Here is a 14,180-nt window from a genome sequence, read left to right as displayed (position 1 = left end):
AATAAAATAAAAAAAATTTAATTGTGCATTCAAAAAGAAAAAGACACAAATATACATAAATTGTTCTCCCTAGTTAAATATTGATATATATGCTTCAAGAATAATGGTTCCCTCGAGAAATATGGTTACAGTTTATATATTTCTACAGTTCTATTTACGCAATCCATTTGACCTGAAAGTCCGATTCATCCCTCATCGGTTCTGTCAATTTTAAGTCTTTAAAATGCATGTCTTTTCAAGCCAAACTACTTCTCCTTCAAATCCAACAGCAATAAGTTGGATTTAACTGTAAATCAGGTTCACCTGCTGTTGCTTGTACTTGAGTATTGTCTTTGGATTGATTTAAAACCGTTGTTATTTTATCAAACTTTTTAATCTAAGTTTTCAATTTGAACTTGTAAGTTGAAAAGCGCTTTTTTTTCAAGGCTTCCCAAAGGGTTTCGTTTTTAAATTGATGCATTGTTTGCATTTTTTGTATAGTCCAGGACAGCTTGTAACTGAACTTTCACAACGAAGCATAAACAATTTTTCTTAAGGACGGGGGAATTAGATATAGTGTACCAGAATAACCGCAGAGAACCTTGAGATAGTGTTTCCCATAACACAAATGAAGGGGGGGGGGAGGAAAGATTCCATCAAAAATTAAAAAAAAAAAAGAATAAGACCAGGGATTAAGAATAAGATCAGGAGTTGCCATAAAGAAGAGGGAGTCAAGTTATTCTCCAAAGCGCCTGAAGGCAGGACAAGAAGCAACAGATGGAAACTAATCAAGGAGAGAAGCAACCTAGAACTAAAGAGAAACTTCCTGACAGTTAGAACAATTAACCAGTGGAACAACCTGCCTCTAGAAGCGGTGAATGCTCCAACACTGGAAGTTTTTAAGAAGAGACTGGACAGCCATTTGTCTGAAATGGTGTAGGGTTCCTGCCTGAGCAGGGGATTGGACTAGATGACCTCCAAGGTCCCTTCCAAACTACTACTACTACTATTACTACTACTACTTATTGTTGTTGTTGTTGTTATTATTATTATTACCAGAGCTTTTAAAAATTAATAAGATGCAGAATCTCTGTAGTGAAAATCCAACTGTATGTAAATCAAATCAGTATCCAGAAAGTGGCCATCAACTTCTCTACGGAGAAAGTGAAAGTGCTTCTCAATAGCAAAATAAAGCAGTAAACCATAAAATAAATCCAGGAATTAATGAGATTTTAATGCAGTGGTTCTCAACCTTTTTAATGCCGCAACCCCCAACCGGTCGTAAGTCAAGGACTACTCAACCGGTCGTAAGTTGAGGACTTTCCCTGCCCGGGAGTGCCATGCATGCGTGGTGCCGCCCCCTATGCCGGCCGAGGCGTAGCTGGCAAGCGGCAGAGACAGAGCAGGCCGACTACTGGCTGGGCCACCAGCTGGCCCAGCCCAAGGGAGGTAAGGCACCCGCCGGAAAAGGGGGAAAAAATGGCAGACAGCCTTGCTTGGCGACCCCAAATGGGATCGCGACCCATAGGTTGAGAACCGCTGTTTTAATGTGATTTGTGATGGCATATAGCACTGATTATCAGCAGGGTGAAAATCAGAAGCCATCCAGGACAAGCAAGCACAAGACTTAAAGAGTGCTGTTACATAAGCACTGCAGAATACTCCACTGCACAGTCCTAACATATTTACACCCATGTACATACATGTATACAGATAATCCTTGATTTATAACCATTCATTTAATATCATTCAAAGTTCTCACACTTATGACATAACACAGCGTCCCCATGGTCATGTGATCAAAAGCTGGACGTTTGGCAACTAGCTCATATTTATGACTACTGCAGGGTCCCGAGGGAGTCATGTGACCCCCTTCTGCAACCATTTTGACAAGCAAAGTCAATGGGAAAGTCAGATTCACTTAACAATTGTGTGACTAACTGAACCACTGCAGCGATTTGCTTAAAAACTGTGGCAAAGGAAGGTTGAAAAATGGGACAAAACTCACTTGACAACTGTCTCGCTTAGCGAGAGAAATGTGGGGCTAAATTGTGGTTATAATTCGAGGACTATTCTGTACAGAGAATCAAACACTTACCAATCTTCCCAACTCCAACGGAATTCAAAATTACTAAGATGGTGGGAAAACCAATTAACGAACCTTGATGGGAAAAAGAAAATGTGTAAATATTTTTATATTAGAAACATTTCATTTTCCATTGCTGCTATTGACGTTATATACAAATAGACAGAAACGCAAGATACAGCAGATTGTAAACTCTTTGAAACTGGAGGATGGGAAATGTGCAATTATTCTGTAGTAAATCAGTCTTTTGAAGAGCCATTCCAGAGGTGCCTCCATGCTTTGCAAAAGCTTTGACATACAGTAGATGCTGCAAAAAAAAAAACCTGGCACCCAAAAGTGAGGTGGCTGATTAAAGAGTTGCTGAATTGAGACTCAGCGTATTTTAAAGTATCATTTTTGAAACATTTTTGAAGAATTCACAGCCTTATATCCAATAATTGAGTAGCTCTCATCTAGATTTTAATATTAAATCCTATTTTTATTAACAATCTAACATGGCAGTCTAAGTCAGTGGTGGCGAACCTATGGCACGCGTGCCAGAGGCGGCACTCAGAGCCCTCTCTGTGGGCACGTGCACCATGCCCCGGAGATGGCAACCATCCTCTTCAACCAGCCGCCCGCTAACTTGCCGAGATCCCATGTGGCCGGATGCATTCCAGTACCCATGCGCTTGCTGGTCTTTGTGTGCGGGGGCCAATGGTGTCAGGCAGCAGCCACCCTGGCCCCTGCCTCACCTTGCGACATGGCACCCCCACCCTGCCTCGCCTCACCCTGCAGAACCAGCTTCCTGCCCACTGCCCCACTTGCCAGAGACCCCTGGGTCTCACCCAAACCTGCCCGGCCCACACAGGCGTCCCTCCCAGGAGCAACATTGAGCTGGCCATACCTACCCTGGCCACGCCCACCTGTCTGCCATGACCACTGTAGCCACGCCCACCCAGCAGGGCACACCCACCTGCCTGCCACCCCCACCCGGCAATACATAAGTGGGTTTTGGGTTGAAGTTTGGGCACTCGGTCTCTAAAAGGTTCGCCATCACTGGTCTAAGTGGTTGATTATGAATGCCATGTAACAAAGCTCCAGAAGAAGTGAATAGAAAAAAATCACTTATTCCTCTACTAATTAAATGAGAGGAGTTACCTAAAATATGAAGGCCTATAAAAGCAGGAGCATTTACAAACATCATGGATTCTGTTGCCCTGAAACATCTCAAGTCACTCAGAAAATTTAGATGAGAATGTCCTCACTCACCGATCTATGCAGATGGTATTCATTGTATCTAAGCGCATGTACAGCATTTCTGTAGCTTGTGCAAGCTGTCGTTTTTCAATTAAGGTTTAAATTGTTAGTTTTTATATGATGTTTAATTCAATATGGTTGAAAACAGAGCATTCCTTTTATTATCAAAAGGTATTAACTGCTACAAGAAACCTTTGGGAGAAAGGATACAACTTGAGGTAAAGATCCAGGCTGAAGTTTACAGAGTTCAATAAACAGCGTAGTGTACATGATTTCCATGTGAGGTGGAACAGGAAGCTGAAACAACTCAGCAAAAATTACCTGAGGAAAATATGAAAGCAATATTTCGCAAAAAAAAAAGAGGTGCACGGAATATTTCATTGTCAGAAAATTCCAGTGTTAAAATGCCCCATTTCCAATCCCGCCCGGTGTACCAAAAATGGTTCAAATTCAAAATGGATCATTTCAAGCTCCATTGTAAGATGAAGAACTACTAGCAGAGAGGAAGATCACTGGCACTAAAAAAGAAAAGGTGACATGAGAAATGCAATATTTACCTCAACAATGTGGTAATTCAGAGGGATTTTGTGGTTTCCTGGATAGCTTGTTAACTGGACAGCACTATAGAAAAAGAAAGGCATGTGATTTGCATTTAAAAGGGCAAGCAGGAAGTGCAAAAATCATCCTTCAAATAACTTCTTTCCCTTATGGGAGCAAGTCTTGGAGGTAGCTGACAAAGGCTCTATCACCATGCAGTATCAGTCCCTCTTTGGGCCGATTGATATAGACCAGTGTTTCCCAAACTTGACAATTTTAAGGCATGAGGACTTCAACTCCCAGAATTCCACAGCCAGCGTTGCTGGCTGTGGAATTCTGGGAGTTGAAGTCCTCATGCCTTAAAATTGTCAAGTTTGGGAAACACTGATATAGACATTGATATATCCCTACCATGTTGTTCTCTCTTTCCAAAAGGATCTGATGATGCAGTGAAGATGTTCTTCGATCACAAATCTTTCAACAGAGTGGCTCCCAGGCATAACTGGTCCCTGACAAAAGAAAACAACAGAGATTAATTTATTGGTAGAGTCCAAAACTCCATTTTCACCCCCAAAAGGCATGATTATATCACTGGCATCATAGCATTTTCCAACAGTTTTAATAGAGTAGTTCATACGTATTTAATGTTTATAACATACTTTTCAGCATAAAGTTCAGCTGCCCCTTTTAGAAGCAGCTTTTTCTGCCCTGAAAAATAGACAGAGCCCTCCAAAGCAGTGGTACATGGAGTAAAGGGAGCTATTAGATAGACAAAACAAGTAGTTTCAGACCAAATAACGACCCAAACCGAAGGTGAAGGGGCATATTATGTGGAACCCACCAAAGACGAAAACATTTCATTTCCCAACAGACAACGCACCACAAGGATGTTGCCCCACATCATTAACTTACTTCAGGATCATCAGTGTAGTCAAACATTCGGAAGGTGACTCTTGGCATCGGGTAAACGGAATCTGCCGTGTGGGGTGGGGGCGTAAAAGGAGGCAGGTTGTGCTGCAGTGCTTCACAAAGCACGCTGTCGAACGCCAGGTATGGCCTCGGAATGTACCTCTCTTGCCAGTGGTCTTTCTTCATTTTCTGAATCTGAGCCCAAAGGCAATCTAAGTACTGGAAGGCAACAGCATCCGTCAGACATTTTCAGAATTCAAGGATGTTCCCAAAGCAAGACTGATTTCCGTGCTATAGGAAATCACCCTTCCCAATTTTCTTAGAAACCATTTCAAGGGAAAAATTCGGAATAAAGAAAAGCCATTGGGAGGACTTTCTCATTAGAATAGTGTCAACTTCATGAAGCAAAACCCGGAATTTGCACTTATATTTCTTCAGATGGATGTGAGGACAAGAATTCAAAACTCTAATCATATTCACCTCTTCTTGTGGATGAGGTTTATCAATGGACCAAACTTGCAGCATGGACATGTGAGTCTTCTGACGCCGTCTGCCATAAAAGAACATAGTCATTTCAAGGCGACTGATAATTGATTTGCACTTTAACTCAGAAAGACACTGAAACAAACAGCACTTTATTCAAACCAGATAGTACATCTCAATTGGCAGGAGGCATTGGGAAAACTAAGCATTTGGCTGAAAAAGTATGTGCTTTCAATGACCTGATTCTTAACTACTGTAGGTTTGGGGGACAATTGACTCAGCTACCATGTACAAAGATGCTTCTAGAACCATACAGCCCAAGACTTTCAAAATTCTCTTGTCAGCCCTATGATCATTTCAGATCCCTTTTTAAGCCACAAACTTGCCTATTGCTTTCCAGGAATTCGCACTCATTTATTCTAGTCCTGTCTTCAGAGTCAACGGAAAACAATTATGAGCAAATTTCAGCCAAATTTTGAGACTTTATCATTACTGTTCTGCAGCATCATTGTCCCCACTACGAATGTTAAGTCTTTCAATGTTGTAAAGTCAGGTGATGATGATTAAAAAAGGAACAAAATAACTTGGTTTAAGCCTAAAAGTCTGAAGTTATTTATTACCTCTACATTTAACAGCCAATGAGTTGTATTTCTGCAAACTGATGACGTCTACATGTTCTATGTTCATGCTCTATTAAAGCATAATAACACAAAGTAATGTTTTCTCTCGTTTTCTTACTTCAGATAGTTTTCAACAGTAGACAAGATCTGCTCCATTTCAGTATCCTTTTTCTCATAGAGCTCCTTCCCCACCCAAGGTAAGGATGACAGAAACGCATACACGTACCAGTCACATCGCACCTGTTAAGTAAAAATATGGACAATAAGCATTCAGAAAATACTTTTGGTTCTTGCCATAAAAAGCTAAATCAGGTCAAAGGCTTGAATTTCATAAGAAGAACTATTTATGATTCCACAATTGTAGCTCTATGTTACGATGCTTCAGGTACAACCTTTCAAGGGCCCAGATTCATATGTGCACATGAATGGTTGATTTTGATACTTCCAAAACAATTCTACACAAAGGTGAATAAGGGAATACATAGTAAATCTGCACAAATCATTGAAAAAATATAGGACAGAAAAGCCAACATTTTCCTTACGTTATGCTGATGCTCTATTATTTACCATTCCCCTCCCCCCCCAAGGAGCTATTTCACACGTTGCTTCTGATTGTATTTAAGATGTAATACTTACTCTCTGGTGTAAATGAAATCAGCCAGGGCCTGGAAAACTTCTGTAAGTCATCAACAGCAATTGGCATGATTAAAAGGTTTTCTACAAACCTAGGTTTTAGAAATGTTTTAGGAGCTACTTTGTGGATCTTTTGGACTGCACACTTTTAATATGAGATAGGATACAATGCCAAGGGCCCTGTTTGCTCATCTAAATCATGGGCAGATAAAATTTTGCTTTGTCATACTTATGTTCCGTCTGAAGGCCACAAGAGATTGTGACAAGAGCACCAGAGGGCACGTAGCCAAATCTTATAGTTTACTGTTTAGGCTTTTGTTATAATACAAGTTGAGGAGAGGCTTATGACAACACAAAAATGTAAAAAAAACCACACTAACAAATTTCAGCAATTTATTTCTTTATCTATGAAGCAAAAGTATTATTGTTTACCTGAGGTACATCCTCCTCCTGTGTCACACTAACGAAATTCTCAAACATGGCTACCACTGAGGGTGCAGCTATTACGTGACAATTCACAAGATCAGAAAGAAAGCGGACCTGCAGAAAGAGAACATTCAGCCCTTTCTCAATCATGTATTTCCCTAAAGCATGGATCAGCAAAAAGTACTCATAAGGTCAGGCAAGAACACAGCAGAAGCCTAGGCCAGGGGTAGGCAACCTTGGCTCTTTTATGACTCGTGGACTTCAACTCCCAGAATTCCTGAGCCAGCTGGCTAAGGAATTCTGGGAGTTTAAGTTCACGAGTCATAAAAGAGCCAAGGTTGCCTAACCCTGGCCGAGGCTGTATCTGCTTCAGCGTTTTTTACAAGGTCCAGAAATCCCAGGCCCAAGACACAACTGAATAGACACTTAAACCTCATTTATTAGGAGCGGTAGTGGTACAATGGTTAAAGTGCAGTACTGTAGGCAAACTCTGCCCACAGCCTGAAGTTCAATCCTGATGGGGCTCAAGGTTGATTACCTTCCATCCTTCCAAGTTTGATAAAATGAGGACCCAGATTATTGGGGGCAATGTGCTAATAACATTTACATTGTAAACCATTCAGAGTGCTGTAAAATGCCATGGGGCAGTATATAAATCTAAATGCTATTGCTATCACAAAACATCACAAAACCTAGCACACCATTTATACTGCAGAGCACTATGACAAAGTCAGAAGAAATAAGTGAGTGAAAACGTTTGGATGGAGATATCAAACGATCACAGGGAATTACATTTTTTATCTTCACAGCCTGTAAGGTAAAATGTGAGCTCTTTAAATATACTGAAAAACCAAACTAAGCAAAGTCTCTAAAGTATGAAAACAACTTACTAAATAGACAGCTTCATTGTACAGGTTGACTTTCAAACATTCTTTTAGCTGACGTATCATCGCTTCTACAAACTCTCCACCAAAATTGTAGTTCCTGGCATTCAGCAAGCCAACAAGAGTTGTATAAAGGGTCATCTTTTGTGGTAGCAGACGTGCACTGATTTTTTTTTTCCATAAAGGAGAGAAAAAACAGCATCAGTTATTAACTCAAATCACAAGTGCCATGTCATTACCCCATGTGTGATTTTCAAATTACCTAGAATGCCTAAATTTTGAAAAGCAGTGTCTTCCTTGACAAGAAGTCTACTATATATTGGGAAAAAGATAACATGAGAGTCAATTCAGTCTTCATTTAACTCTTTATGTACTTTAAATCCCAGTGGGAAATTACACAGACATGTATATAATTATGGGAAACATTCTACTATGTATGTAACAATATATCTTCCAATGTTTCAATCACAGCATTTATACTGCTTCAGACTCAGGTGTCTGTATGGTGTCAGTATGATCTTTGCAAAGTTGAAAGGAGAAGGTCTAATGAGCAACAGGTCAGATAAAAATATAATCCTTTCTTTGAGCTCATATGAAAATTCCAGTGGAAGCTGGCACTGCGAATCGCGTCTCAACACACAGTTGCAGAAAACAGGTTAAATTAAGAGGGCTGCATTGCAGTTACCAATGATCAGCAATAGAGAACTATTTTGACACTTACCTCCTCTCCACTCTCCTAATTACTTACCTTGCTAATTATCCCATATTGTCTCCAAGTTTCAAACATTCTTTAAAAGGGGAAAAATATGTAGCCATACAATATATTCAATAAAGAGCTTTGAAAAGAAATACTTTTCAAAAGTAATTACTTAAAAGCCTTTACTGTAGCTAATGTAGGAGATGACCAGGCTGAGCCTGAGGGAGGGGTCAAATGCATTGTCAGTCTCAAGGACCTTCTTGCCCACAAGAGATCCATGTCCAGCCCACCTTGAATTTTGTTGACTCTTATCTACCACCTATTGGCTTCGACCATTAGTACTTCAGATTCTTCTACAGAGCTTTAGCATACAATAAATCTATATTCTGTTGAAATGACTGGACTCTTGATTTCATGCCCTTGACAGTTAATTCATCATCACCTAGATCCATAAATCTTTTGCATACATACACTGTACAAAGGAGTTTCAGTATTTTGCTTTTGAAGTTTGGCAGATTTGCCTCCAAAACCTCAGTTGTGTCCTCTAAGTTACATTCCAAAGAAAAAGAACTCTGAGGGGATAAAATATTAGAAAGTTATTGTCTTTTTGTGATATACGGTACATGTTACAAAGATACTTCTCATTAAAATGTCCTCTCAGTACACAGCTACAGTAACTCCAAAAGCTATCAATTAAAGGATACTCTACTGCTATTCTCTTTCATTCCTTATCTAAATTCTTTATTGAAACACACATAGACAAAGAAAAAAAGAGAAATGTAAGAAAATTTAAAAAAAAAGACTCTTCTTGATCATCCTAAAACACTGTACAATAACACCCTCATCTGCAAACTGGTTATATTTCTGCAATGAAATAAAGCTTCATAATAATTCAGTCTTTACATAGATAAAGAGGGACTAATTAGGAATTCAGATAGGGTCAGCAGTGATAACAATGCAATTAAACAAGGCCATTGAGTAATAAAAATCCATAATCCTGATTTTTTCAGAGTTTTCAATCAAATCAATGAGGACAGCTGATCAGATCAGTAATCATAAAACATTTCTTACTATTAAGTAATTGGAATGGTATGCTGAAACCCAGCACGGAAAGTTGGTTAGCACAATATTCTTACACACTGTAAACTTAGAGCAGTGGTTCTCAACCTTTTTAATGCCGCGACCCCCAACTGGTCGTAAGTCGAGGACTACTCAACCGGTCATAAGTCGAGGACTACTCAACTGGTGCAGCACCATTTGCAGAATGGGACTTTTGGCAGGCTCAGCAGGGCAGAGACAGCCTGGACAATTCCTATTGGCTTTTGAAAGCCAATAGAATTAGACTCTATTCAAGAGAGTCTATTCTATTGGCTTTCAAAAGCCAATAGAATAAAAGGGAGTAGCACAGCTAAGGAAAAGGGGAAAAAATGGCGGACTGCATTGTTTGGCGACCCCCATGAAATGGTCGTTCGACCCCAAATGGGGTCCCGACCCACAGGTTGAGAACCACTGACTTAGAGTAATAGTTTATTGCAGGCCCAATTTGTAAATGAATATATCAAATGTTAAGGCCCCATTATAGAATGAGGGGGCATACATTCCACATAACTGCTAAGGAATATTTGTTTATTGTTCTTGATACTCTGATGGATAGTATATAAAGGAGAATCTTCCTTTTAAAAAAAAAATCAAAAATGACACAATACACAGTACCTTTATCCCATTTCTAAATATATATATACTTGTGATACCTCATTTGTATTTGAGTATTTATGTTATTCTCAGACAGGGAAACCTCAAAGAGGTCAAAATGAAGCTTCTAGTCTTTTATACCTCTTCTCCCAATGCGCTTATTAAGTGCTCCAATGTCTCTGCAACTTCAACTGTTTCAGATGTTCTTCTTCTCTTGTGTTGTTGTTCTACTTTAGTGAGACAAAACATCACGTGCCAAAATGAAAGTCCCAATACAGTTGGAGATATTGTGGAATTGCAATATTAAATATCAAAAACATGACAATCTATGTGTACATTTTCACAATTCATTCTAGGAAAATACCATAAGATACTGCACTGACATTTTATGATACTGATGTTTATATATATACATACATACATACATACATACATACATACATACATATTTACTCATAACAAAAATCCCCTTCAAATTCTATTTATTTTGAATTTGGTTAAAATAAGTTGATTCTAACCATCCTTCGTTTCTATTCTTTTGAAGACAAGGACCATCTTCCTTTTTCTTTAAACTGACCTTAGAAGCTGCACCATAATCCCCCCAACTGAAGAGATTAGAAAGGTTAAAAAAAATAAAACCACAAGGCATATTATTATTTTGGCAGAATCCAGTGGCAGAAAGTAAAAAAAATGCCCTTTGTGATCTTTGCTTCTATTCCCATTTCTGAAATGGGAGCTAACTTCCTGGACTGGGCCAAAGCAGAAGCAAAATTTTACAAAGGAATACCAAAAACAATTCTAACCCATTTTATGTCCACCTTATAAACTAGTATTATTATTTTGGCAGAATCCAGTGGCAGAAAGTAAAAAGATGTCCATCGTGATGTCTGCATGAATAAAGCAAGCAAATATAAGCTAAGGAACCATTCATATCTACATATATTATAATGCTGGGAAAGGACCAAATCCAGTTAAGCTAAGGTGAAAGTGGAAGAAAATCAAAATTATACAGATAGTGTTTGCTTAATGGCCATTTGTTCAGCAACTGTTCAAAGTTATAAATGAATGAATTAGACTCACAACCAGTCCTCAAAGTTCTAGCGCCATGGCAGCATCCCTGTGGTCATTAGATTGCAATTTGGGAACTTGGCAATCAGTGCACAATTATGATGGTTGTGTGTCCTACAATCACCATTTGAGACTATCAATATGACTTTAGACAAGCAAAACCAATGGGGAAGCCAGCAGGTAGTCAAAAATGGTAACCACGGGACATTACATTTAACAACTGCACAGGATTCACTTTAATCGGCAATCGGAAGAATTTAGAACTGCTGCTGTAATTGGGCATGGTCACATGATGTTGCACTTTACAACCATGTTGCTTAGCAACAGAGTGCTAGGCCCAATTACTGTTGTTAACCAAGGTCTACCTGTATGACATATTTTCCTGTTCACAAAAAGTCAGATATATGAAAGCAATCAAATGACTTTTCCTTTCAAATTCCAGTAGGTATGTGGGGCATGTGAGCCTTTAGTTTTCACTGTACCTATATAACATAAGATATTCCTCAACTGATAAATACAATTGGAACCAGATTTCTGATTGTAAGTTGTGCCACCCACATGACCGGATTCAATTTTACAACCTTTTTTGTGGTGATTGTAAATGCATATCAATTCTTTCTAATAGGCTTTTTTTTTTGCTGAAAACTGCCAAAAATATTGGAATCCTGCAAAAAAAGTCACAAATTGTAGTCATGTAATCGCAGGATCTACTAATAATAATGGCAAGCTGGTTATGAAGCACCCAAAATGCAGTCATATGACCACAAGGGGAGGGGAGACATTTACAAACAGCCAGAAGTATTTTATGGGCTGTAAAACACACATTCAGAGCCACTGTAAGTTTGAATGGTCCTTAAGTAACCAGTCATAAGGCCAGCACTAACCGTACTCAAATCCATTATCAACTTCTGTGGAAGCCCAAGGAAGCCACAGGAGTTCTATCTACACTTCTTCTAGTGGTGCTAAAAATAATAGGTTAGTATGTTGCTAAATAACAGTAATACTTTGTTTACTATGTTACAAAGGATGGGAAATACATAATAACTTTCATACAGAAATAAACAAGGAAGGGCTGGTCATAAGAAGTGCCCTATATTTGAAGAATGTTGACCAGCGTGGTCCAGAATTTTAAAGAGTAACTTCAGTAGAACTTTCATCTGTTTACATTGGTCTGGTGTTCACTGATCAAGTATTCACAAATAATCAACAGACCAATATCTCTGCTTCACTTTTCCTGATATTAAAAGAAAATAACACTTTTATGCAAAGACTTACCAATATTGTTATATTTTTTCTTCTAGGCTACATAGAATCAATAGAGGAAAAGACGGACTATAATGTAACATAGCTTCTTCTAAAGAGCAACAAAGACACTGAGTTCAACTTCCGCCTTGGCCATGAAAGCTAGCTGAGTGACTTTGGGCCAGTCACTCTCTATCAGCTCAATTCACCTCTCAGGGTTGTTGTTGTGGGGAAAATAGGAGGAGGAAGGTGTGTGGGATATGTTTGCACCACAAGTATACAGAGGCCCACCTGAATTTCAAGCATTAAACAGGGCATGATAAACCAACTTTTTCTCAGCTCATTTTCTTTCTTTCTTTTTTGAAAAATCAGCTGTGTCAGCCCATCAACAGAGAACTGAACAAAACAAAAAGTTTAGGTTCACTTTTACAGGAAAGGATTCATTCTTTTTCCAGTCCTGCAATTTGTTTCTCTATCAGGTTGTGGGGGGGAAGGGGGGAGGCTAACCACAGGTTGATGACTGACTACATTTAGCTGAGACTAAAACTTAAATTCAGCTATAATCCTACAATGTCATCAGAAGTGGAAGTTTTCCTCTTCCCAACCAATGCCAAAAAACCAAGTATATAGAAGGAAAAGATGAAATCACAGTTCAAATGTTGGGAAGAACCCGATGTATGAAACGTGACCTCTAAATGCCCAAATATATATACATATATACGTGCCCAAAGTTATTCCTTTCCTCAATTCTCAAATCTAGATGTCTCTGTGTTCAGAATTTTTAAAATAGGCAAAATTAAACTGTGGATAGTTACACCTGCAATATTAACAGTGTTTTCTTATAACAATCTACAACAATGTACATAATGGATTCTTTCTTCCCATTCACCTAAATCAGTGTTTCCCAAACTTGACAATTTTAAGGCATGTGGACTTCAACTCCCAGAATTCCACAGCCAGCGTTGCTGGCTGTGGAATTCTGGGAGTTGAAGTCCTCATGCCTTAAAATTGTCAAGTTTGGGAAACACTGAAACAGATCGGGGGTGATTATGAAGAAAATCCCTGCATGTGCACAAAAATCTGTGAATTTAAAATAGGATAGTATACATAAAAAAAATCAATTTTAAAAATCGTTACAGGTTGGGAACTTGTCAAGCTCCTTCCATAACTACAAGGCACAGCTCAACTTTTAGCAGAAGACAAAAGACCTGGAATATGGGATAGAGATGTCCGGTGTGACATTATTAGGCTTAATGTACAGGGGCCATCTGCAAATACAGGTTTAGTTTAGCTAGTCCATCTGAAACTCAACTGTTTTCAGATTATTGCCCCGAACAAACTGGGAGAGAAATCGGTGTTTAACTGATTGGAAAACAGCCTATCCCAGAGCTCCAGCGGGCGCCTTCGCGACGACCCTCACCCTCCGCTTCCCTCCCGCTCACCATCGTTCTCGTCCCGGTGCCGCCTGCGCGACATGGCTCGATTCTCCTCTCTCCGGCTCGGTGGACGGACGAAGGGCGCTCACGGGGCGGGAAAGGGGCAGCCGGCGCCACGGGCCGATGACAGCAACCACACCGATGCTCGGGACGCTCGCCGGAAGCCGCCGCGTCAAATCGCCCCCCCCCCCTCCCCACCCGAGAGAGACACAGCGAGGCGGGCGAGCGGCAAAGACGCGTGCCTGCTTT

At 39.6% G+C, this 14,180-nt stretch overlaps 1 protein-coding gene across 3 annotated transcripts in view; it reads right to left on the bottom strand.

Moving 5' to 3' along the window:
* The window catches only part of LOC120303794 (nuclear cap-binding protein subunit 1-like), a 27,776-nt gene extending 13,596 nt beyond the window's left edge, over nt 1-14,180 (bottom strand). The window contains exons 1-13 of one of the 3 annotated variants that reach the window (XM_039333607.1): nt 13,938-14,180; nt 10,327-10,412; nt 8,965-9,065; nt 7,803-7,959; nt 6,919-7,026; nt 5,972-6,093; nt 5,231-5,300; nt 4,754-4,969; nt 4,253-4,350; nt 3,862-3,925; nt 3,515-3,625; nt 3,317-3,381; nt 2,078-2,140 (exon numbers count right to left, since the gene is read on the bottom strand). In XM_039333607.1, the coding sequence (XP_039189541.1) occupies nt 2,078-2,140; nt 3,317-3,381; nt 3,515-3,625; nt 3,862-3,925; nt 4,253-4,350; nt 4,754-4,969; nt 5,231-5,300; nt 5,972-6,093; nt 6,919-7,026; nt 7,803-7,959; nt 8,965-9,065; nt 10,327-10,412; nt 13,938-13,971 (1,295 nt within the window). In that variant the 5' untranslated portion in view covers nt 13,972-14,180. Of the gene's footprint in view, nt 1-2,077; nt 2,141-3,316; nt 3,382-3,514; nt 3,626-3,861; nt 3,926-4,252; nt 4,351-4,753; nt 4,970-5,230; nt 5,301-5,971; nt 6,094-6,918; nt 7,027-7,802; nt 7,960-8,058; nt 8,109-8,964; nt 9,066-10,326; nt 10,416-13,937 lie in introns of those variants that run through there. The other 2 variants (XM_039333606.1, XM_039333608.1) reach the window with 2 other exon arrangements.

Source organism: Crotalus tigris, unplaced genomic scaffold (genome assembly GCF_016545835.1).
Source record: "Crotalus tigris isolate CLP2741 ecotype Arizona unplaced genomic scaffold, ASM1654583v1 scf7180000024506.7606697, whole genome shotgun sequence".
Lineage (NCBI taxonomy): Eukaryota > Metazoa > Chordata > Lepidosauria > Squamata > Viperidae > Crotalus > Crotalus tigris.
This window is presented reverse-complemented; position numbering and strand designations above follow the sequence as displayed.